Source organism: Panthera uncia, chromosome D1 (assembly GCF_023721935.1).
Source record: "Panthera uncia isolate 11264 chromosome D1, Puncia_PCG_1.0, whole genome shotgun sequence".
NCBI lineage: Eukaryota > Metazoa > Chordata > Mammalia > Carnivora > Felidae > Panthera > Panthera uncia.
Window position 1 is genome coordinate 105223026 of NC_064808.1, and position 23306 is coordinate 105246331.

General features: G+C 37.9%; 1 protein-coding gene across 2 annotated transcripts in view; it reads left to right on the forward strand.

The window, feature by feature from the left end:
• Nucleotides 1-23306, forward strand: part of CWF19L2 (CWF19 like cell cycle control factor 2) — a 176065-nt gene that overhangs the window by 32907 nt on the left and 119852 nt on the right. For both annotated transcript variants that reach the window (XM_049621379.1, XM_049621389.1), the window contains exons 7-8: nt 1348-1463; nt 17591-18252. In XM_049621379.1, coding sequence (XP_049477336.1) covers nt 1348-1463; nt 17591-18252 — 778 coding nt within the window. The remainder of the gene's footprint in view (nt 1-1347; nt 1464-17590; nt 18253-23306) is intronic.

The following is a 23306-nucleotide window of genomic DNA, read 5'->3' on the forward strand; positions in this document are numbered from 1 at the left end:
GTTTCAAAGTACGAAGTATTTTAGATCTGTAAAGAGAGACTTCTTTTCTTAGAAGAGATTGCTTAACAAAGATAGATTTTTGAGATTTGAGTGAGACTACAGTCAGAGGATTGAAAAGTCTTTTTTTTCCCTTTAAACTTTTTAGTAAAGTCTAACACATACAGAAAAGTACACAAATCGTTAAGTGTACAGTCTGACCATTACTCCAAGTGAAAATACCCGTGTAATCAGCACACCTTTTGAGAAACAGAACATCTTTAGCATCCCACAAGCTGCCTTGTGGCGCTTCTGGTCCCTGTGCTCCTGTCAGAATAGCCACTGCTTTGGTTTCTAGCACCAAAGTCCATTTTCCCTGGAATCCCATAGTAAGTACCGTGTTCCCTTTGGTTTCCTGCTTCCTGTGTTCCCATTTTCAGAATCACCCATGTTATTCACTCTTGTAGTCATTGATTTCCATTGCTGTGTATTTTAGAAATATGTCACAATTTATGCTGTTTACCCAAGTTACTAATGGTGGACATTTGGGTTGTTTTCTAAGCTGGGATTACTGCAGACTTTTCCACTATTTATGATTTTTACACATGTCTTTTGGGTTTTGTGTGTGTTTATGTTGATTGTAGAACTGGGATGATCTAAAGCCATCCTATTTTTGGACAAGGAAAATCAGGAACAGAATTTTGACTTAAGTGATTTGATTTCTTTATGCACATAAAAGTGTGATGTGTGTAGAAGGAAATACAAGCAGCTTAATAAAGTTTGTTGAAGGCATTCAGATTTTCATAGCTGGCAGTCATGACTATAATGGAATAATTTGTTTTGATTTGCCTTTCAGTATTCTCTTCTGTAATTCCCTCATTTGTTCTTTGTTTTGTTTCTGAGGTAACTTTCTCCTCTTCTGTGTGTGTGCTTTCATCCTTTATTTCTGGGCATGCCCTCCCTGCTTTTATCTTTGTTTGTGGACATCCAGCTCCTTGTTTTAAGCCTGATCTTTAAATTTTACGTGACCTTCCATTTAGAAATAATCCATCTCTCATTGTTGTACAATTCTTTACCTTTGTGTAATTTTTACTACATATTATCTTTATTGTTACTGTTTATATCCTTTTATCTTTATACTTTTAGATTGCACTTTTTTTGAGGATAGTTTAATTTTTGCCTTCCTCGGTTCCTAAAATACATACCTTGCATATATAGGTACATAAATAATATGTTGAATTTTAAATGCACTTATGGTTCTTTTATGTTCAAGGAAGAATAACTTATACTTTAAGAAATTATTAGAGAAGCAATATTAATTCTGTTATAACTACATGAAAAGTATAACTGACATTTAGTATTGGAATTTAGTTTCAGTCGTAGAAGATGGTGGATTGAGCTGGCTGAGGAAGTCTTACCAGAGAATGAAGGAACAAGCTGAGAAACAGAACAGACGTTTTGAAGACATTGTGGCTGAAAGACATGGGGTAAGTACTGGCATTAAGGAGATATGTATTATATTCAAAGTTATATGAGAAATAATGTCTGTAACTTTGTCAGTGTTTTGTGCCATGAAGCTCTTTTGAATTAAATGGGTATTAAATCTCAACTCTGTCTACTGCTGAAGCCATTTTCTGCCTTTTTTTAACTGTGTAAATTTCTGTAGCATATTTTTATTGATATGATGAACATAAAACTTAAGTGTGTGTGTTTAATCTAAAAATAACATTTTCTCAATGTGAGAAAATTTAAATGATGCAGGAAATCCCCCAATATGCCTCTTGAGATAAGCGCTGTTGAAATTTTGGTGTATTTCAGAGTTTTTCTTTATTCCAGAGATTTTATTTTCCAGAGTTTTAAAATACAAGTTTTTTTTTTGTTCTTGTTTTTTGGCTTTCTTTTTATTTATTTTTTATTATTTATTTATTTATTTATTTATTTATTTTAACATTTATTTTTGAGACAGGGAGAGACAGAGCATGAACAGGGGAGGGTCAGAGAGAGGGAGACACAGAATCTGAAGCAGGCTCCAGGCTCTGAGCTGTCAGCACAGAGCCCAATGCGGGGCTAGAACTCACGGACTGCGAGATCATGACCTGAGCCGAAGTCGGCCGCTTAACCGACTGAGCCACCCAGGCACCCCTGCTTTCTTTTTAAAGAGAGAGATTGTGTGCACACATGATATTTTAGAACCAGCTCCCCCATTTACCAAGTGTGGATAATCTTTCTATTTCAGTTGTTAGTAATGCCCTTTTCTTTCTTAATTTCTAGCAAAAGCAGATGTAGAAAGTAGTAAGATTTCAAAAATATGGGCAAGTAAAAAAAAAGTGAGAGAAAAATCATATTTATTCTGGAGATTTTTAAAAAATGTTTTATTTATTTTTGAGAGAAAACATGAGCGGGGAGGGGGCTGAGAAGGGGACAGAGGATCCTAGCATCTGAAGCAAGCTCCATGCTGACAGCAGCAATCCCAGTGTGGGGCTTGAACTTACCTTTCAGATCACCACCTGAGCCAAAGTCAGCCGCTTAACCCACTGAGCCAGGCAGTGGCTGGGAGGTTTTTTTTTTTTTTTTTTTTTTTTTTTTTTTTTAATGTTTGTTTATTTTTGAGATAGTGCCAATGGGGGAGAGGCAAAGAGAGAAGGGGACAGATCTTCCAAAGCAGGCTCTGCCCTGACAAACTGGAGATCAAAACCTGAGCCAAAGTCCGAGGCTTAACCAGCTGAGCCACCCGGGTACCCCCAAATCATCTTTTTTTTAAAAAAAAGAATGGTTGTGAGGATAGAGGAAGATGGTGGTGTAGGAGGACGCTGGTCTCACCGTGTCCTGAGGATCACTTAGATTCCACCCACATCTGCCTAAATAACCCAGAAAACCGCCAGAAGACTAGCAGAATGGACTCTCCGGAGCCAAGCGTAGACGAGAGGCCCACGGAAGAGGGTAGGAAGGGCGGAGAGGCGGTGCGCGCTCCACGGACTGGCGGGAGGGAGCCGGGGCGGTGGAGGGGCAGCCCTGCAAGGCAGAGCCCCCGAATTCTGACTTGCAAAAGCAGAGGGGCTGGACGGAGTGTGTTCTGACAGCCAGCAGGACTTAACATCTGGAATGTTATAAGTCAACAGCTCTGCTCAGAGAGCGGGAGGGCTGGAGGACAACCGAAGGGAGAGTTGTTGAGCCCTGGAAGACAGAGCTCAGCTCTGCGGGGGAACAAAGGCACTCAGAAGCTCCATCTCCCTCGTCCATCCCCCAGCAGAAATCCCAAAGGGAACCAGTTCCCGTCACTGAACTTGCTTGCACCGCGCAAACACCCAAGGCTGTGCTTCTGTGGATCCATCCCTCCGATGGGTCTGCCTGCCTGCCTCCCAGTGCTGCAGGGCCCCTCCCACAGCGGACCACTGATGGCAAAGCGAGCTAAGCCTGCCCCTCCCGCCCCTGTGCACCTTGCGGATCCATCCCAGCTAATATGCCCTTGGCCAGGTCCCATCCAAGCAGCACCACAAGCCTGGTAGTGTGCAAGCAGTCCAGACAGGGGCCACTCCACTCCACAGCGAGTACTGCCCCTCGGAAAGGGGAAGATAAGGTACACACCAGTCTGTGGCCCCAGCGGAGGGCTGGAGTCAGACATCGGGTCTGACTGTGGCCCCACCCACCAGCACAAGTTACTCAAGACAGCACAGGGGAAGTGCCCTACAGTTTGGAGCCACCGCAGGAACTACCCAAAATGATAAAATGGAAGAAATCTTCTCAAAAGAAACTCCAGGAAGTAGCGACAGCTAACAAATTGATGAAAACTGATTTAAGCAATATAACGGAACAAGAATTTAGAATAATAGTCATAGAATTAATCGCTGGGCTTGAAAAAAGCATAGAGGACGGCAGAGAATCTATTGCTACAGAGATCAAGGGACTAAGAAATAGTTATGAGGAGCTAAAAAATGGTGTAAATGAGGGGCAAAATAAAAAGGAGGTGGCCATAGCATGGATTGAAGAGGCAGAGGAGAGAATAGGTGAATTAGAAGATAAAATTATGGAAAAAGAGGAAGCTGAGAAAAAGATAAAAAATCCAGGAGTATGAGGGGAGAATTTGAGAACTAAGTGATGCAATGAAACGCAATAATATCCGTATAATAGGGATTCCAGAGGAGGAAGAGAGAGAGAAAGGGGCTGAAGGTGTATTTGAACAAATCAAAGCTGAGAACTTCCCTGATCTGGGGAAGGAAAAAGGCATTGAAATCCAAGAGGCACAGAGAACTCCCTTCAGACATAACTTGAATCAATCTTCTGCATAACAGATCATAGTGAAACTGACAAAATACAAGGATAAAGAGAGAATTCTGAAAGCACTAGGGATAAACAGGCCCTGACTTACAAAGGTAGACACATAAGGGTAGTAGCAGACCTATCTACTGAAACTTGGCAGGCCAGAAAAGAATGGCAGGAAATCTTCACTGTGATGAACAGAAAAAATATGGAGCTGAGAATCCTTTACCCAGCAAGTCTGTCATTCAGAATAGAAGGAGAGATAAAGATTTTCCCAAACAAACAAAAACTGATGGAATTCATCACCACTAAGCCAGCCCTACAAGAGATCCTAAGGGGGATTCTGTAAGTGAAATGTTACAAGGACCACAAAGTACCAGAAACATCACTACAAGCATGAAACCTACAGACATCACAATGACTACCCATATAATAACACTGAATGTAAATGGACTAAATGCTCCAACCAAAAGACATAGGGTATCAGAATGTATGAAAAAAAAACAAGATCCATCTATTTGCTGTCTACAAGAGACTCATTTTAGACCTGAGGACACCTTCAGATTGAAAGTGAGGGGATGGAGAACTATCTATCATGCTACTGGAACTCAAAAGAAAGCTGGAGTAGCCATACTTGTATCAGACAAACTAGACTTTAAATGAAAGGTTGTAACAAGAGATGAAGAAGGGCATTATATAATAATTACGAGGTCTATCCATCAGGAAAAGCTAACAATTTTAAATGTCTATGTGCCGAATATGGGAGCCCCCAAACATATAAGACAATTCATCACAAATGTAAGCAACCTTATTGATAAGAATGTGGTAATTGTAGGGGACTTTTGTACTCCATGGACGGCAATGGATAGATCATCTAGACACAGGATCAATAAAGAAACAAGAGCCCTGAATGATACACTGGATCAGATGAACTTGACAGATGCATTTAGAACTCTGCATCCCAAAGCAACAGAATATACTTTCTTCTCGAGTGCACATGGAACCTTCTCCAAAATAGATCACATATTGGGTCACAAAACAGCCCTTCATAAGTATAAAAGAATTGAGATCATCCCATGCACACTTTCAGACCACAGTGCTATGAAGCTTGAAATCAACCACAGGAAAAAGTCTGGAAAACCTCCAAAAGCATGGAGGTTAAAGAACACCCTACTAAAGAATGAATGGGTCAACCAGGCAATTAGAGAAGAAATTTAAAAATATGTGGAAACAACTGAAAATGAAAATACAGCCATCCAAACGCTTTGGGATGCAGCGAAGGTAGTCCTGAGAGGAAAATACATTGCAATCCAGGCCTATCTTAAGAAACAAGAAAAATCCCAAATACAAAATCTAACAGTACACCTAAGGGAAATAGAAGCAGAACAGCAAAGACACCCCAAACCCAGCAGAAGAAGAGAAATAAAGAGCAGAGCAGAAATAAACAATATAGAATCTAAAAGAACTGTAGAGCAGGTCAATGAAACCAAGAGTTGGTTTTTTGAAAAAAATAAACGAAATTGATAAACCTCTAGCCAGGCTTCTCAAAAAGGAAAGGGAGATGACCCAAATAGATAAAATCATGAATGAAAATGGAATTATTACAACCAACCCCTCAGAAATACAAGCAATTATCAGGGAATACTATGAAAAATTATATGCCAACAAACTGGACAACCTGGAAGAAATGGGCAAATTCCTAAGCACCCACACACTTCCAAAACTCAAACAGGAAGAAATAGAAAGCTTGAACAGACCCATAACCAGTGAAGAAATTGAACCATTTATCAAAAATCTCCCAACAAATAAGATTCCGGGACCAGATGGCATCCCTGGGGAATTCTACCAGAGAGAAAGCAGAGATAATACCTATCCTTCTTAAGCTGTTCCAAAAATATAAAGGAAGGAAAACTTCCAGACTCATTCTATGAAGCCAGCATTACTTTGATTCCCAAACCAGACAGAGACCCAGCAAAAAAAGAGAATTACAGGCCAATATCCCTGATGAATATGGGTGCAAAAATCCTCAACAAGATACTAGCAAATCGAATTCAACAGCATATAAAAAGAATTGTTCACCATGATCAAGTGGGATTCATTCCTGGCCTGCAGGGCTCATTCAACATTCGCAAATCAATCAATGTGATACATCACATTAATAAAAGAAAAGATAAGAACCATATGATCCTGTCAATCAATGCAGAAAAAGCATTTGTCAAAATTCAGCATCCTTTCTTAATAAAAAACCTTCGCAAAAGTCGGATTAGAAGGAACATACTTAAACATCATAAAAGCCATTTATGAAAAGCTCACAGCTAATATCATCCTCAATGGGGAAAAACAGAGCTTTCTCCCTGAGATCAGGAACATGACAGGGATGTCCACTCTCACCGCTGTTGTTTAACATGGTGTTGGAAGTGCTAGCATCAGCAATCAGACAACAAAAGGAAATCAAAGGCATCAAAATTGGCAAAGATGAAGTTAAGCTTTCACTTTTTGCAGATGACATGATATTATACCTGGAAAACCGATAGACTCCACCAAAGGTCTGCTAGAACTGATACATGAATTCAGCAAAGTCGCAGGATACAAAATCAATGTACAGAAATCAGTTGCATTCTTATACACTAATAATGAAGCAACAGAAAGACAAAGAAACTGATCCCATTCACAATTGCACCAAGAAGCATAAAATAGCTAGGAATAAACCTAACCAAAGACATAAAAGATCTGTATGCTGAAAACTATAGGAAGCTTATGAAGGAAATTGAAGAAGATATAAAGAAATGGAAAAACATTCTGTGCTCATGGATTGGAAGAATAATATTGTTAAAATGTCAACACTACTCAAAGAAATCTACACATTCAATGCAATCCCAATCAAAATTTCACCAGCATTCTTCTCGAAGCTAGAACAAGCAATCCGAAAATTTGTATGGAGCCACAAAAGACCCCGAATAGCCAAAGTAATTTTGAAGAAGACCAAAGCAGGAGGCATCACAATCCCAGACTTTAGCCTCTACTACAAAGCTGTCATCATCAAGACAGCATGGTATTGGCACAAAAACAGACACATAGACCAATGGAATAGAATACAGACCCCAGAATTGGATCCACAAAAGTATGGCCAACTGATCTTTGACAAAGCAGGAAAGAATATCCAATGGAAAAAAGACAGTCTCTTTAACAAATGGTGCTGGGAGAACTGGGCAGCAACATGTAGAAGAATGAAACTAGAGCACTTTCTTAGACCGTTCACCAAAATAAACTCAAAATGGATGAAGGACCTGAATGTGAGACAGGAAACCATCAAAATCCTAGAGGAGAAAGCAGGAAAAAGCCTCTTTGACCTCACCTGCAGCAATTTCTTACAAGACACATATCCAAAAGCAAGGGAATTAAAAGCAAAAATGAACTATCGGGACCTCATGAAGATAAAAAGCTTCTGCACTGCAAAGGAAACAATCAACAACACTAAAAGGCAACCTATGGAATGGGAAAAGATACTTGCAAATGACATATTGGACAAAGTGCTAGTATGCAAAGTCTATAAAGAACTCACCAAACTCCACGCCTGAAAAACAAATAATCCAGTGAAGAAATGGGTAGAAGACATGAATACACACTTCTTTAAAGAAGACATCCAGATGGTCAACAGGCACATGAAAAGATGCTCAACGTCCTTCCTCATCAGGGAAATACAAATCAAAACCACACTCAGATATCACCTCATGGCAGTCAGAGTGGCTAAAATGAACAAATCAGGAGATTATAGATGCTGGCGAGGGTGTGGAGAAATGGGAACCTTCTTACACTGTTGGTGGGAATGCAAACTGGTGCAGCCGCTCTAGGAAACAGTGTGGAGGTTCCTCAAAAAATTAAAAATAGACCTACCCTATGACCCAGCAGTAGCACTGCTAGGAATTTACCCAAGGGATACAGGAGTCCTGATGCATAGGGGCAATTGGACCCCAATGTTTATAGCAGCACTCTCCACAATAGCCAAATTATGGAAAGAGCCTAAATGTCCATCAACTGATGAATGGATAAAGAAATTGTGGTTTATATACACAATGGAGTACTACGTGGCAATGAGAAAGAATGAAATATGGCCTTTTGTAGCAGCGAGGTTGGAACTGGAGAGTGTTATGCTAAGTGAAATAAGTCATACAGAGAAAGACAGATACCATATGTTTTCACTTTTATGTGGAAACTGAGAAACTTAAGAGAAGACCATGGGGAAGGGGAAAAAAAGTTGAGAGGGAGGGAGGCAAACCGTAAGAGACTCTTAAAAACTGAGAATAAACTGAGGGTTGATGGGGGTGGGAGGAAGGGGAGAATGGGTGATGGGCACTGAGGAGGGCACCTGTTGGGATGAGCACTGGGTGTTGTATGGAAACCAATTTGACAATAAATTTCATATTAAAAAAACATTGCTTGTTAAATTTTGATGTATTCATTTTTATAGATTTCTTTCCTGTTTTTTATGTACTTTTAAAATAGTTTTTTTTTTTTTAATTTTTTTTTTTTTTTAAATAGTTTTATAAGAGTAGGCTCATGGAATACATTCTGGGTCTTTTTATGTACTAATAGAGGCATAGTTGGATGTCAGTAAATACACATTTTAATGACCTTAATATTTTAATATATATTTGTATGGATTTGCCATGTTTTTATTTACTTAATGATGGAGTGACATTTTTATTTTATTTTCCCCTGTTAAATAATATTGTACTCATCATCTTTGTTTAATGCATTTTGTAAACTCACCAGGTTACTTTCTTAAGATGAATTACTAAAAACAAAATTGTTATTTGAAGGATAGGGATACTTAAAGTGAGGTGTATATTAACAAATATCTCTACAAAAAGGATCAAATTATTTTCATTACAATGACTCTTATCACATGATTTTGTTAGTCTTCATAGTGTGCTACTGTGCTAAGCAGATTTTTTTTTTTTTTTTTGCTTTTATTTTTGCTTACTAATGCACTGGAATGTTTTTTCATATTTTTTTGGTCATTTGTATTTTTTTTTAATGTTTATTTATTTTGAGAGAGAGGGTGCATGAGAGTACGTATAGAACTAGGGAAGGGACAGAGTGAGAGGGAGAGGGGATCCCACATTGCAGAGTGTGATGTGGGGCTCAAACTCATGACTGTGAGCTCATGACCTGGGCTGAAATTAAGAGCTAGATGCTCAAGTGACTCAGCCCCCCGGGCGTGTTGGCCATTTTTATTTTTAAGTGAATCGATTGTTGATGACATTTACCCATTTTCCCTTTGGGATATTGATTGCTTTAAGGTCTTTTAATCTGTTGTAAATTTTTCTCTCAGTTTCATGTTTAGTTTTTACTTTGTTTATATTTGCTATGGGTAGGTTTTGAACATTTTTACCTAACAAAATCCATCAGGTTTTTCTTTCATCACTTAATATTCTTGCTATAATTCACTGAAAGGCTTTTGTCACCCAAAAAATCATAAAAATGTATGTCTGTATTTACTTTGAGTACTTGCTCAGTACTTTTTATGGGTATCTTTCATCTTTTTGGAATATATATCTATATATGTATATATATATATATTTGTGTATATTGTAAAGTAGGTTTCTAACTTTATGTCTTCAGATAGTCATTTATAATATATTGAATAAGTTTTCCCACTACTTTGATATGACACGTTTATTATATATTAGTTTGTCTTTTATAAAATGAGTCTATTTTACTGTCAAATCTATTCTGTTGATTTTTCTGCTGTTTCCTGGAATTAGTATCCTACTCTTATAATTATTGTTGTTTTCAGTAACTCATGCAGATAGTAAATGATTAGTGAACACCTACTGTGTGGTAAGGTCAGTCTTTTTTTATTAGTTATTAAAAAATTAGCTCTTCATTCTTACACATTTTTCAGTTGTTGTTAAATGTAAAAAAATTGTTAAAAAAATGTAGAAATTGTTTTGTCAAGTTCAAGCTCAACTGAAACATTTTCCCAAAATTTATCATAAACTTACATATCTTTTTGGAATTTTGATTTGAATTTAACTAAATTTAACTAAATTTAACTAAATCAGGGATGATTAATATCTTTATAATGTTGAATCATCCTAAAATATTGGACATTTATTCAAATTTTCATTTATATTCTTCAGTAAATTTCTCTGTGTAATTACTATGCATGTGTCCTTAAGGTTTAAAAATCTTTTTTTCTATTTTATATTGAATCTTTTTTCCTTTGTGGGTTCAGACTTGCTGTTGGTGCTAGAAGGCCATTATTCTAAACTCGCGTCATTAAATCTAATTTTTTAAATTGGGTCATCTGGAAAGATAGTTATCTACAAATGATTTCTTTGCTTTATCCCCTCACTATTAATGATGTTTGATCTTTTTTGTCTTCTCAAAATAGAATTTCAGAACTTTGATAGAAGCCCTGGAAGCTAGTTCTCTTGTTTTTCCATGTAAATGCTAGCTTCTTGCATTTAAGATGAAGATTATCATCTTTAAAAAGTATCCTTGCATTCAGAGTTTAGTAGATAGTAGAGGTGTTCTTTTGTTTCCTTTTTTAAAATTATAAATGGGTGTCTTAATTTTTATGAAATAACTGTTGTGATGTTCTTTGAGATGATAGGATTTTTTTTCTTTCAGTTGATAATGAGATGAATTGTGTTAATACATTTCCTAATGTTAGACTGCTCTTGCATTCTTTGACTCCTATTTGATCATGGCATTTCCTTTAATATTCTACTAAATTAAATTTGTTAATATCTTATTTTGAACTTATATCTTCACTTACATATGTAATGGCCTTCAGTTTTCTTTGTATGTTATTTTTATTAAATTTTGATAGGGTTATTATAAGTTTATTATTTGAATTGTGAAGTTTGTTATAATTTCTGAATGCTTTAGAACAGTAAAAACATTGGCTTTGTAGTCAAATAGTCCTTAATTTCAATATATGTTTTCTTCCTCTTTTGGTGTGTGGCCTTAGCTTCCTTTTCTCCCCGTTATAAAAACACCTCTATTAAATAGCAACCTCGTAGGATTCTTGTGAGCATTAATAATAATTTGGGTCCTTTTCATGTGCCAAACACTGTTGAAGTGCTTCATGTATAATTAATTAATTTAATACCACAACAGTACTATTATTCTTATTTTGCAAATGAGGAAACTGAGGCAGACAGAGGCTAAATAACTTAACCAAGATTAGATGGTTAATCAGTAGATTTGAACCCCTAGGTATTGTTTCCTAAAACTCATTTAAGTGATGTAAAATAGGTAAAATAGGTAATATAATGAGAATTGGATAAATTGTGGTAATTGGTGTTTTTTTTTTATCATTACCATACTTTATTGACTCTAAGAAGCCACTAATGGTAGATACACCGTTATTTCATGTATCAATAAGAAAGTAAAAAGCTGCCTTTAAGGCAATGTTTTCATTATGAAACTACCCTCCCTCCTGCCCCAACCCCCTCCGCTGCCATCATTTCTGTTCTGTTCATATTATTACTTGATTTAAGAAACATGTCAAATCTATAATTTTAAATAATTAAAAAAATGAAACATTAGGGATTATTTCTGCCTAGGCTAAGATAATAATTTTACCATATTTTGATCCCCCATCTCACCTCTCAGACTTGGTTAAAATAATTTGAAAAAAAAATTTTAAGTTTTAAATTTCAGTTTGTTAACATATTGTGTAATATTAGTTTCAGGTGTACAATGTAGTGATTTAGCACTTCCAGACATCACTCTGCGCTCATCACAGCAAGTGCTGTCCTTAATCCCCATCACCTGTTTCCCCATCACCCCACCTACCTCCCCTCTGGTACCCATCAGTGTGTTCAGTATAGTTGAGAGTCTGGTTCTTGGTCTGCCTCATTTTCTCTCTCTCTCTCTTTTTTTTTTTTTTGCCCCATTTGCTTGTTGGTTTTGTTTCTTAAATTCCACATATGAGTGAAATCATAGTGTTTATCTTTCTCTGACTGACTTATTTCGCTTAGCATAATATTCTCTAGCTCCATCCATATTGTTGCAAATTGCAAGATTTCTTTCTTTTTTATGGCTGAGTAATACTCCATTGTGTGTATACCACATCTTCTTCCTCCGTTCATCAGTCAACGGATACTTGGGCTGTTTTCATAATTTGGCTATTATAGATAATGATGCAATACATATCAGGGTGCGTGTATCCCTTTGAATCTGTATTTTTGTATTCTTTGGGTAAATTCCTAGTGTTGTGATTGCTGGATCGTAGGGTAGTTCTATTTTTAACTTTTTAAGGAACCTTTGTTTTCCACAGTGTCTGCACCAATTTGTATTCCTACTAACATTGCAAGAGAGTTTCCCTTCCTCTGTCTTCTCACCAATACCTGTTGTTTCTTGTGTTGTTGATTTTTGCCATTCTGATAATAATGTAATATCTCATTGTAGCTTTGATTTGCTTTTCCCTGATGATCAGTGATGTTGAGCATCTTTTCGTGTACCTGTTGGCCATCTGGATGTCTTCTTTGGAAAGATGTCTGTTCAGGTCTTCTGCCCATTTTTTAATTGGATTATTCATTTTTTAGGTGTTGAGTTTTTTTTTTTTTAATTTAAAGTTTGTTTATTTTGCAAGAGAGAGAGAATGAGCAGGGGAGGGGCAGAGAGAGGGCCGGGGGTGGGAGGGACAGAGGATCAGAAGTGGGCTCTGTGCTGACAGCAGAGAGCCCAATGTGAGGCTTGAACTCATGCATTGTAAGATCACGACCTGAGCTGAAGTTGGATGCTTAACCAACTAAACCACCCAGGTGCCTTGAGTTTTATAAGTTTTTTTTATATATTTTGGATACTAATCTTTTATCTGATATGTCATTTGCAAGTAATTTCTCCCATTCTGTAAGCTGCCTTTTAGTTTTGTTGATTGTTTCCTTTGCTGTGCAGAAGCTTTTTATTTTGATGTAGTCCCAATAGTTCATTTTTGCTTTTATTTCCCTCGCCTCAGGAGACATATCTAGTAAGAAATTAATGGGCCAATGTCAAAGAAGTTCCTGTCTGTCTTCTCTTCTAGGATTTTTATGGTTTCATGTGTCACATGTAGGTTTATTCCATTTTGAGTTTGTCTTTTTGTGTAGACTGTAAGAAAGTGGTCCAGGATCAACCTTTTGCTTATAGCTGACCAGTTTTCCCAACACCATTTGTTGAAGAAGAGACTATCTTTTTTGCATTGGATATTTTTCTCTGCTTTGATTGAAGATTAATTGACCATATAGTTGTGGGTTCATTTCTGGGTTTTCTATCCTGTTCTAGTGATCTATGTGTCTATTTTTGTGCCAGTACCATACTGGTGTGATCACTGTAGCTTTGTCATATAACTTGAAGTCCAGAATTATGATGCCTACAGCTTTGCTTTTGTTTTTCAGGATTGCTTTGCCTATTTTGGATCTTTTGTGATTCCATACAAATTTTACAATTGTTTGTTCTAGCACTGTGAAAAATGCTGTTGGTGTTTTGATAGGGATTGAACTAAATGTGTAGATCGCTTGGAGGTATAGACATTTTAAAACTGTTCTTCCAATCCATGGGCATGGAATGTCTCTCCATTTTTTTGTGTCATCTTTCCATTTCTTTCATCAGTGCTTTTCATAGTACAGGTCTTTCATATCTTTGGTTAGGTTTATTCCTAGGTATCTTATTGTTTTTGGTATAGTTGTGAGTGGGATTGATTACTTAATATCTCTTACTGCTGCTTTATTATTGATGTGTAGAAATGCAACAGATTTCTTTATGTTCATTTTGTGTCCTGCAGCTTTGCTGAATTTGTGTTTCAGTTCTAGCAATTTTTTGGTGGGTTTTCAATATATAGTTTCTTGTCATGTGCAAGTAGCAAAAGTTTGACTTTTTCCTTGCCAATTTGGATGCCTTTTCTTTTTGTTGTCTAATTCCTGAGGCTAGGACTTCAGGTACTATGTTAAATAACAGTGGTGAGAGTGGACATTCCTGTCTTGTTCCTGACCATAGAGGAAAAATTCTCAGTTTTACCATTGAGGATGATATTAGCTGTGGTTTTTTCATAGATGGCCTTTATTATGATGAGGTATGTTCCCTGTAAATGTACTTTGTTGAGGGTTTTTATCATGAATGGATGTTGTACTTTGTTAGATGCTTTTTTGAATCTGTTGGAATGATCATACGGTTCTTTTCCTCTCTCTTACTGATATTATCACATTGATTGATTTGCAAATATTGAACCACCCTTGCAGTCCAGGAATAAATCCCATTTGGTCGTGGTGAATGATTCTGTTAATGTACTATTGGAAGTGGTTTGCTGGTATTTTTTTTTTTTTTTTTTAATTTACATCCAAGTTAGGTAGCATATAGTGCAACAATGATTTCAGTAGTAGATTCCTTAATGCCCCTTACCCATTTAACCCATCACTCCTCCCACAACTCCTCCAGCAACCCTCTGTTTGTTCTCTATATTTAAGAGTCTCCTATGTTTTGTCCCCCTCCCTGTTTTTATATTATTTTTGCTTCCCTTAGGTTCATCTGTTTTGTATCTAAAATTCCTCATATGAGTGAAGTCTTATGATATTTGTCTTTCTCTGACTGACTAATTTTGCTTGGCGTAATAACCTCTAGTTCCATTGACATAGTTGCAAATGACATTTCATTCTTTTTGATTGCCAAGTAATACTCCATTGTATATGTATACATCTTCTTCTCCATTCATCTGTTGATGGACATTTAGGCTGTTTCCATACTTTGGCTGTTGTCGATAGTGCTGCTATAAACATTGGGATGCATGTGCCCCTTCAAAACAGCACACCTGTATCCCTTGGATAAATAAATACCTAGGAGTGTAATTGCTGGGTTGTAGGGTAGTTCTATTTTTAATTTTTTGAGGAACCTCCATACTGTTTTTCAGAGTGGCTGCACCAGTTTGCATTCCCACCAGCAGTGCAAAAGACATCCTTTTTTTCCACATCCTCACCACATCTGTTGTTGCCTGAGTTGTTAACATTAGCCATTCTGACAAGGTGATGTGGTATCTCATTGTAGTTTTGATTTATATTTCCCTGATGATGAATGATGTTGAGCATTTTTTCATGTGTCGGTTGGCCATCTGGATGTCTCTTTGGAGAAGTGTCTATTCATGTCTTTTGCCCATTTCTTCACTGGATTCTTTGTTTTTTGGTTGTTGAGTTTGATAAGTTCTTTATAGATTTTGGATACTAACCCTTTATCTGATATGTCGTTGGCAAATATCTTCTCCCATTCTATTGGTTTCCTTTTGTTTTGCTGATTAGTTCCTTTGCTGTGCAGAAAGTTTTTATTTTGATGAGGTCCCAATAGTTCATTTTTGCTTTCAATTCCCTTGCCTCTGGAGACGTGTTGAGTAAGAAGTTGCTGTGACTGAGGTCAAAGAGGTTTTTTCCTGCTTTCTCCTCGAGGATTTTGATGGCTTCCTATCTTCCATTTAGGTCTTTCATTCATTTTGAGTTTATTTTTGTGTATGGTGTTAGAAAGTGGTCCAGGTTCATTCTTCTGCATGTCACTGTCCAGTTTTCCCAGCACCACTTGCTGAAGAGACTGTCTTTATTCCATTGGATACTCTTCCCTGCTTTGTCAAAGAGTAGTTGGCCATACATTTGTGGGTCCATTTCTGGGTTCTCTATCCTGTTCCATTGATCTGAGTGTCTGTTCTTGTGCCAGTACCATACTGTCTTGATGATTACTGCTTTGTAATACAGCTCAAAGTCCGTGATTGTGATGCCTCCAGCTTTGGTTTTCTTTTTCAGGATTGCTTTGGCTATTTGGGGTCTTTTCTGGTTTCATGCAAATTTTGGGATTGTTTGTTCTAGCTCTGTGAAGAATGCTAGTGTTGTTTTGATAGGGATTGTTGGTTTGCTAGTATTGTAGTGGGAATTTTTGCATCTGTGTTCATCAGGGATATTGGCCTGTAGTTCTCTTATTTGGTGTTGCCTTTATCTGGATTTGGTATCATGGTAATGTTGGCCTCATAGAATGAATTTGAAAGTTTTCCTTCCATTTTTTTTTTTTTTTAATTTTTTAACGTTTATTTCTGAGACAGAGAGAGAGACACAGCATGAATGGGGGAGGGGCAGAGAGAGAGGGAGACACAGAATCTGAAACAGGCTCCAGGCTCTGAGCTGTCAGCACAGAGCCCGATGCGGCGCTTGAACTCATGGACCGCGAGATCATGACCTGAGCCGAAGTCGGCCGCTTAACTGACTGAGCCACCCAGGCACTCCTGGATAAGCCCTTCATATGTGGAAATTAGCTCGGGAAATTTTCTTATATTATTCTTATTACTGATATTATTGTTATATTGTTAATACTTTGCTCTATTTTTGCTCTTTCCTTCTGGAAGTACCCATATATGCATATTAGATTCTCTAGAGTTAATTGTCCTTGTCTTTTTTCCTTATAACTTACATTTATTTACCATCTTTTCTTAAGTAGACAGAATTCCCAGACTAGTGTGGAGTTCACTAATTTGGATGTTTTCTTTTCTTTTGTTCACTATATATATATATATGCATATTTTTGGACACGTAGTTTTCATTTACAAGTTTGTCTTGTTCTTGGACTGTTCTTTTTTCATGAGAATCTGTTTTGTTTTAGTAATGTTGTGACCTCTTGAATCTCACTGACAGTAGGAATTAATTTTTCATAAATGATATCTTTGCTGTTTTCTGTATTATTATTTTGTTTTAGTGCTGGTCAGTTGGTCTAAGTGGCCCCACATTTGAGTTCTTATATTTTTTTCATTGTTTGGTAATTTTTTGTTGACTAATCATATTTTTTTTAAGCATTTATCTTAGGATGATATATTAGTTTGCTAGGGCTGCCATAACAAAGTTCTACAGACCAGGTGGTTTAAACAACAGAAATTTATTTTCTCACATTCAGGAAAATTGAAGTCCAAGATTAAGGTGTTACAATGTTTGGTTTCTTCTGGAGCATCTCTTTTTGGCTTATAAATGGCTGCCTTCTCTATGTCCTCACATGGTATTTTTTCTTTGTGTACTTATCTACTGTATCTTTTTGTATTTCCATATTTCTTCTTATAAGAACATCCATCAGGTTGAATTAGGGCCCAGCTGAACTTCAAGCACCTGTCTCTAGATGCTGTCATGTTCTGAGGTACCAGAGGTTAGGGCTTCAGCATGAGTTGGGAGAGGGCACACTTAAGCCCTTATCAGGTAGAATGATTGTATGGGTTCTTTCTTCTCTCCTTTATTGGTTTTTTCTTCATTGTGTCATATGATGGTGTATCACGGCACAATGCCAAATGGGGGTATGAGTCATTGAACCTTTCTTAATTTCAGATATCTTGTTTACTTTCTCTCCTTTGTAGTCAATGGAAATATTTCAGTCGAAATTAGAAGAAGCTGAAAAAACTGCATCCACAAAAGAAGAGTGTAAACGAGAACGGTGGAGGAGACCAACATGTTCAGATACAGCACAAAGTAGTCAAGAAAGTAGAAAATCAGACTTGGTAAAAGATAATAAAAGTTCAAGGGATAGATATAGTTCAACAAGTATTACAAACAGTGTCAATAAAGAAAAGTCTGGCGGTGATGAAAAAGATAATAGGTCGGGGTCTTCAGAAATGTATAGAAGACAATCCAATCTGAGCCAAAATCAAGAGTTTTCTTCTCTTGGAAATTTGAAACCTAAATTTTTAAGACCCTCTGATGATGAAGAACTGTCATTTCATAGCAGGGGCAGAAATTTTGACCCATCTAGTTCATCTTCAGTGCCGGTCACTCAGGATTCTGTGCATCGTGGTTTTCGAAAACCCACAGAAAACAGTGAAGAAAGTTCATCGTCATGGAGCCAGTCTGGTAGGAGAGAAGGAGACAGGAAACATTCAAATCAACGGTCAGTGGACACCCGTGGCAGTGTCGGCGGTGGGCACATTTCTGAAGACACAAGAGAAAAATCATGGGACGAAAGCTTGAGAGGTGATTCTGTGAAGAAAGAGCATGTGCAGGACGCAAAGTCTTCCGCTGCTGGGTATTCTGTCATTTGTTTATTAAGCTGTTAAATGTTAAATTTCAGAAGATTCAAAGAAATTGAGCCGTATTTTTAAGAAATCAGTTATTAATGAGATGTGAGTTATAATCTGTTTCTTAAATTTTGTGGAAGAGATAAGATTTGCCCATTTAACAAATCAGTAGTTTTGTTTTATGAGTTGCATTTATTTCATTTCACGGTTTCATTTAATAAATGGAAGAACTCAGTGGCTATATTAGCTCAAAATCTGTTGCTTTTTTGCACATTAAAATATTAAATGAGTTAATAATCTTTTGAAATGGATATGCCACAGGAGGTATTTTGGTAGATTGTGCTCTTGCTGCCATAATTGCTTTCAAAGGAAACCACTTAATTGTAAAGCGTAATCATGATTGTAAATATGGCATGCCTATCTGGAGGTAGCCCACATATGAAGTGAAAAAGATATACAAAAGATCCTATAGAGGAAAGCATGAATTAATGGACTGTTTTGCAGACAAAGAAATAATCCACTTTGAACAGTTGACTGGTTTTAAAGATAATGTTAGAGTTTTAAAAGGGTGCCTGGGTGGCTTAGTTGGCTAAGCATACAAATCTTGACTTCTGCTTAGGTCATAATCCTAGGGTCATGAGATTAAGCCCCACGTTGGCCTCTGTGCTGAGTGTGGAGCCTGCTTAAGATTCTCTCCCTCCTTCCCTCCTTCCCTCCCTCCCTCCCTCTCTCTCCCTCTCTCCCCCTCCCTTTCTCCCTCTCTCCCTCTCTCCCTCTCTCCCTTCCTCCCTCCTCCCTCCCACCCTGCCCATCCCCTGCCTGCATGTGTGCACCCATGCTTTCTCTCAAAAGAAAAAAAAAGGGAAATATAGGTAGGTTAGTGGTTGTACCTGTAGTAATTAGGCATAACACTCACTGGTGTTACTATTCTTGCACCTCTTGTACTTATATACAGAGCTGAGTCAGTAGAACAGGAAACCCAGGTTGAGTGGGATCAAACCTAGGAAAAATTGACTTAGCTATAGAGTTGGTTGTATTGGAAATAGCCATAAGTGGGGAAAAAAGTGTCCAAAGAATAATGAGTAGCTTAGAATGATCATTAAAATATGTTTTAAAATACCACCAAATGAATAGGACCCTCAAGGAAGAGGTTTTAGGAAATAATAGAAATCACTGGTGGCAGTAGTAGGTATAAACGTTGTGCTTTGGGGTCATGAGTATGGCAAATCATTTTTCTTAATCCCATCTGAAGCTGTGGATTATAAAGCACCATGTGCAGCTTTCAGTGGGAGGAAGCTGGCAAAACCTGGACTGAGTGATGGGGGCCCCAGTCAGATGGGCTCTGGTTCAAGGCAGGGTTTTGTTCCCAGGAAACCAAAGGAGAAATCTGGTTGTACTGACTGGATAAACAGGACAGGGATTAGAGAATGTCTTATGCTATCTACCTATATAATTGTCCAGGCTTTGCTCCACCTACTCTGGAAGGTAACTGTTTCTAGTCCCCAGCTGCTGGCACTAGGAGACTCTTACTTTTTTTTTTTTTTTTCAGTATATGAAGTTTATTGTCAAATTGGTTTCCATACAACACCCAGTGCTCATCCCAAAAGATGCCCTCCTCAATACCCATCACCCACCCTCCCCTCCCTCCCACCCCCCATCAACCCTCAGTTTGTTCTCAGTTTTTTAAGAGCCTCTTATGCTTTGGCTCTCTTCCACTCTAACCTCTTTTTTTTTTTTTCTTCCCCTCCCCCATGGGTTTCTGTTAAGTTTCTCAGGATCCACATAAGAGTGAAACTATATGGTATCTGTCTTTCTCTGTATGGCTTATTTCACTTAGCATCACACTCTCCAGTTCCATCCATGTTGCTACAAAGGGCCATATTTCATTCTTTCTCATTGCCACGTAGTACTCCATTGTATATATAAACCACAATTTCTTTATCCATTCATCAGTTGATGGACATTTAGGCTCTTTCCATAATTTGGCTATTGTTGAGAGTGCTGCTATAAACATTGGGGTACAAGTGCCCCGATGCATCAGTACTCCTGTATCCCTGGGGTAAATTCCTAGCAGTGCTATTGCTGGGTCATACGGTAGGTCTATTTTTAATTTTCTGAGGAACCTCCACACTGTTTTCCAGAGTGGCTACACCAGTTTGCATTCCCACCAACAGTGCAAGAGGGTTCCCGTTTCTCCACATCCTCGCCAGCATCTATAGTCTCTTGATTTGTTCATTTTGGCCACTCTGACTGGTGTGAGGTGATATCTGAGTGTGGTTTTGATTTGTATTTCCCTGATGAGGAGCGACATTGAACATCTTTTCATGTGCCTGTTGGCCATCCGGATGTCTTCTTTAGAGAAGTGTCTATTCATGTTTTCTGCCCATTTCTTCACTGGGTTATTTGTTTTTCGGGTGTGGAGTTTGGTGAGCTCTTTATAGATTTTGGATACTAGCCCTTTGTCCGATGTGTCATTTGCAAATATCTTTTCCCATTCTGTTGGTTGCCTTTTAGTTTTGTTGGTTGTTTCCTTTGCTGTGCAGAAGCTTTTTATCTTCATAAGGTCCCAGTAATTCATTTTTGCTTTTAATTCCCTTGCCTTTGGGGATGTGACGAGTAAGAGATTGCTACGGCTGAGGTCAGAGAGGTCTTTTCCTGCTTTCTCCTCTAGGGTTTTGATGGTTTCCTGTCTCACATTCAGGTCCTTTATCCATTTTGAGTTTATTTTGTGAATGGTGTGAGAAAGTGGTCTAGTTTCAACCTTCTGCATGTTGCTGTCCAGTTCTCCCAGCACCATTTGTTAAAGAGACTGTCTTTTTTCCATTGGATGTTCTTTCCTGCTTTGTCAAAGATGAGTTGGCCATACGTTTGTGGGTCTAGTTCTGGGGTTTCTATTCTATTCCATTGGTCTATGTGTCTGTTTTTGTGCCAATACCATGCTGTCTTGATGATGACAGCTTTGTAGTAGAGGCTAAAGTCTGGGATCGTGATGCCTCCTGCTTTGGTCTTCTTCAAAATTACTTTGGCTATTCGGGGCCTTTTGCGGTTCTATATGAATTTTAGGATTGCTTGTTCTAGTTTTGAGAAGAATGCTGGTGCAATTTTGATTGGGATTGCATTGAATGTGTAGATAGCTTTGGGTAGTATTGACATTTTGACAATATTTATTCTTCCAATCCATGAGCACGGAATGTTTTTCCATGTCTTTATATCTTCTTCAATTTCTTTCATAAGCTTTCTATAGTTTTCAGCATACAGATCTTTTATGTCTTTGGTTAGATTTATTGCTAGGTATTTTATGCTTCTTGGTGCAATTGTGAATGGGATCAGTTTCTTTATTTGTCTTTCTGTTGCTTCATTATTAGTGTATAAGAATGCAACTGATTTCTATACGTTGATTTTGTATCCTGCAACTTTGCTGAATTCATGTATCAGTTCTAGCAGACTTCTGGTGGAGTCTATCAGATTTTCCATGTATAATATCATGTCATCTGCAAAAAGTGAAAGCTTAACTTCATCTTTGCCAATTTTGATGCCTTTGATTTCCTTTTGTTGTCTGATTGCTGATGCTAGAACTTCCAACACTATGTTAAACAACAGCAGTGAGAGTGGATATCCCTGTCGTGTTCCTGATCTCAGGGAGAAAGCTCTCAGTTTTTCCCCATTGAGGATAATGTTAGCTGTGGGCTTTTCATAAATGGCTTTTATGATGTTTAAGTATGTTCCTTCTATCCTGACTTTCTCGAGGTTTTTTATTAAGAAATATTGCTGAATTTTGTCAAAGGCCTTTTCTACATTGATTGACAGGATCATGTGGTTCTTATCTTTTCTTTTATTAATGTGATGTATCACATTGATTTGCGAATGTTGAACCAGCCCTGCAGGCCAGGAATGAATCCCACTTGATCATGGTGAACAATTCTTTTTATATGCTGTTGAATTCGATTTGCTAGTATCTTATTGAGAATTTTTGCATCCATATTCATCAGGGATATTGGCCTGTAGTTCTCTTTTTTTACTGGGTCTCTGTCTGGTTTAGGAATCAAAGTAATACTGGCTTCATAAAATGAGAGGAGACTCTTACTTTTATCCTCAGGGTTGGCTTAACATTGGGCAGTCTGTAGGTCTTGACTTCTGTGACTTCAGCTACGTGGGAAATAGCCTTACACTCAGTATTTCATCTGGTTCTCTAATTGCTTTATATTTGTAGGTCATATTTAAATTGTACATTTCCGATAGATATACTGTAATATAGGTACTCACTAAAAGCTGTATTTTTTTGGTCTGAAGGCAATACACGTGCACACACACACACACGTGTACATGTGTATATTTTAAATGTTTATTTTTTCTGAGAGAGCAAGTGAGCACACACGAGCGGCAGGGGTTGGGGGTGGGGCAGAGAGAGGGAGAGAGAATCCCAAGCAGGCTGTCAGCACAGAGCCTGACGAGGTGCTCAAACTCACCAACTGTGAGAACATAACCTGATCCAAAATGAAGAGTCGGATGCTTAACCAACTGAGCCACCCAGGCACCCCATGAAGGCAGTATTTTTGTTAGCTCTGTCATTTTGGTGTTGCAGATGGTTTGAAGCTTTCCATGAATTCCATGATTGACTGGAGAAGGAAAGAACAATCTAGAAATCATCTACATATATGTGAAAGAAAAGATTCCTGAGCCCGTGTGGGTTGTGTAAAGTCAGAGACCAGGAAGCATGTTGAGGAATGTCTGTTTCCAGGGACTGAAGAGGTCCACTGAAGCATTGTGGGAATCTGTTAGTTTGAACATTATCCTGGGTATATGCTGAATTCTTTATAAAATGCTAGAATTCTAGGGAACTTTAGAATGAATAAGTTTTATTTTATTTTTTTTAACGTTTATTCATTTTTGAGAGACAGAGAGAGACAGAGCATGATTGGGGAAGGGGCAGGGAGAGAGGGAGACACAGAATCTGAAGCAGGCTACAGGCTCTGAGCCATCAGCACAGATCCCGATGCGGGGCTTGAACCCATGAACTGCGAGATCATGACCTGAGCCGAAGTCGGACGTTCAGCTGACTAAG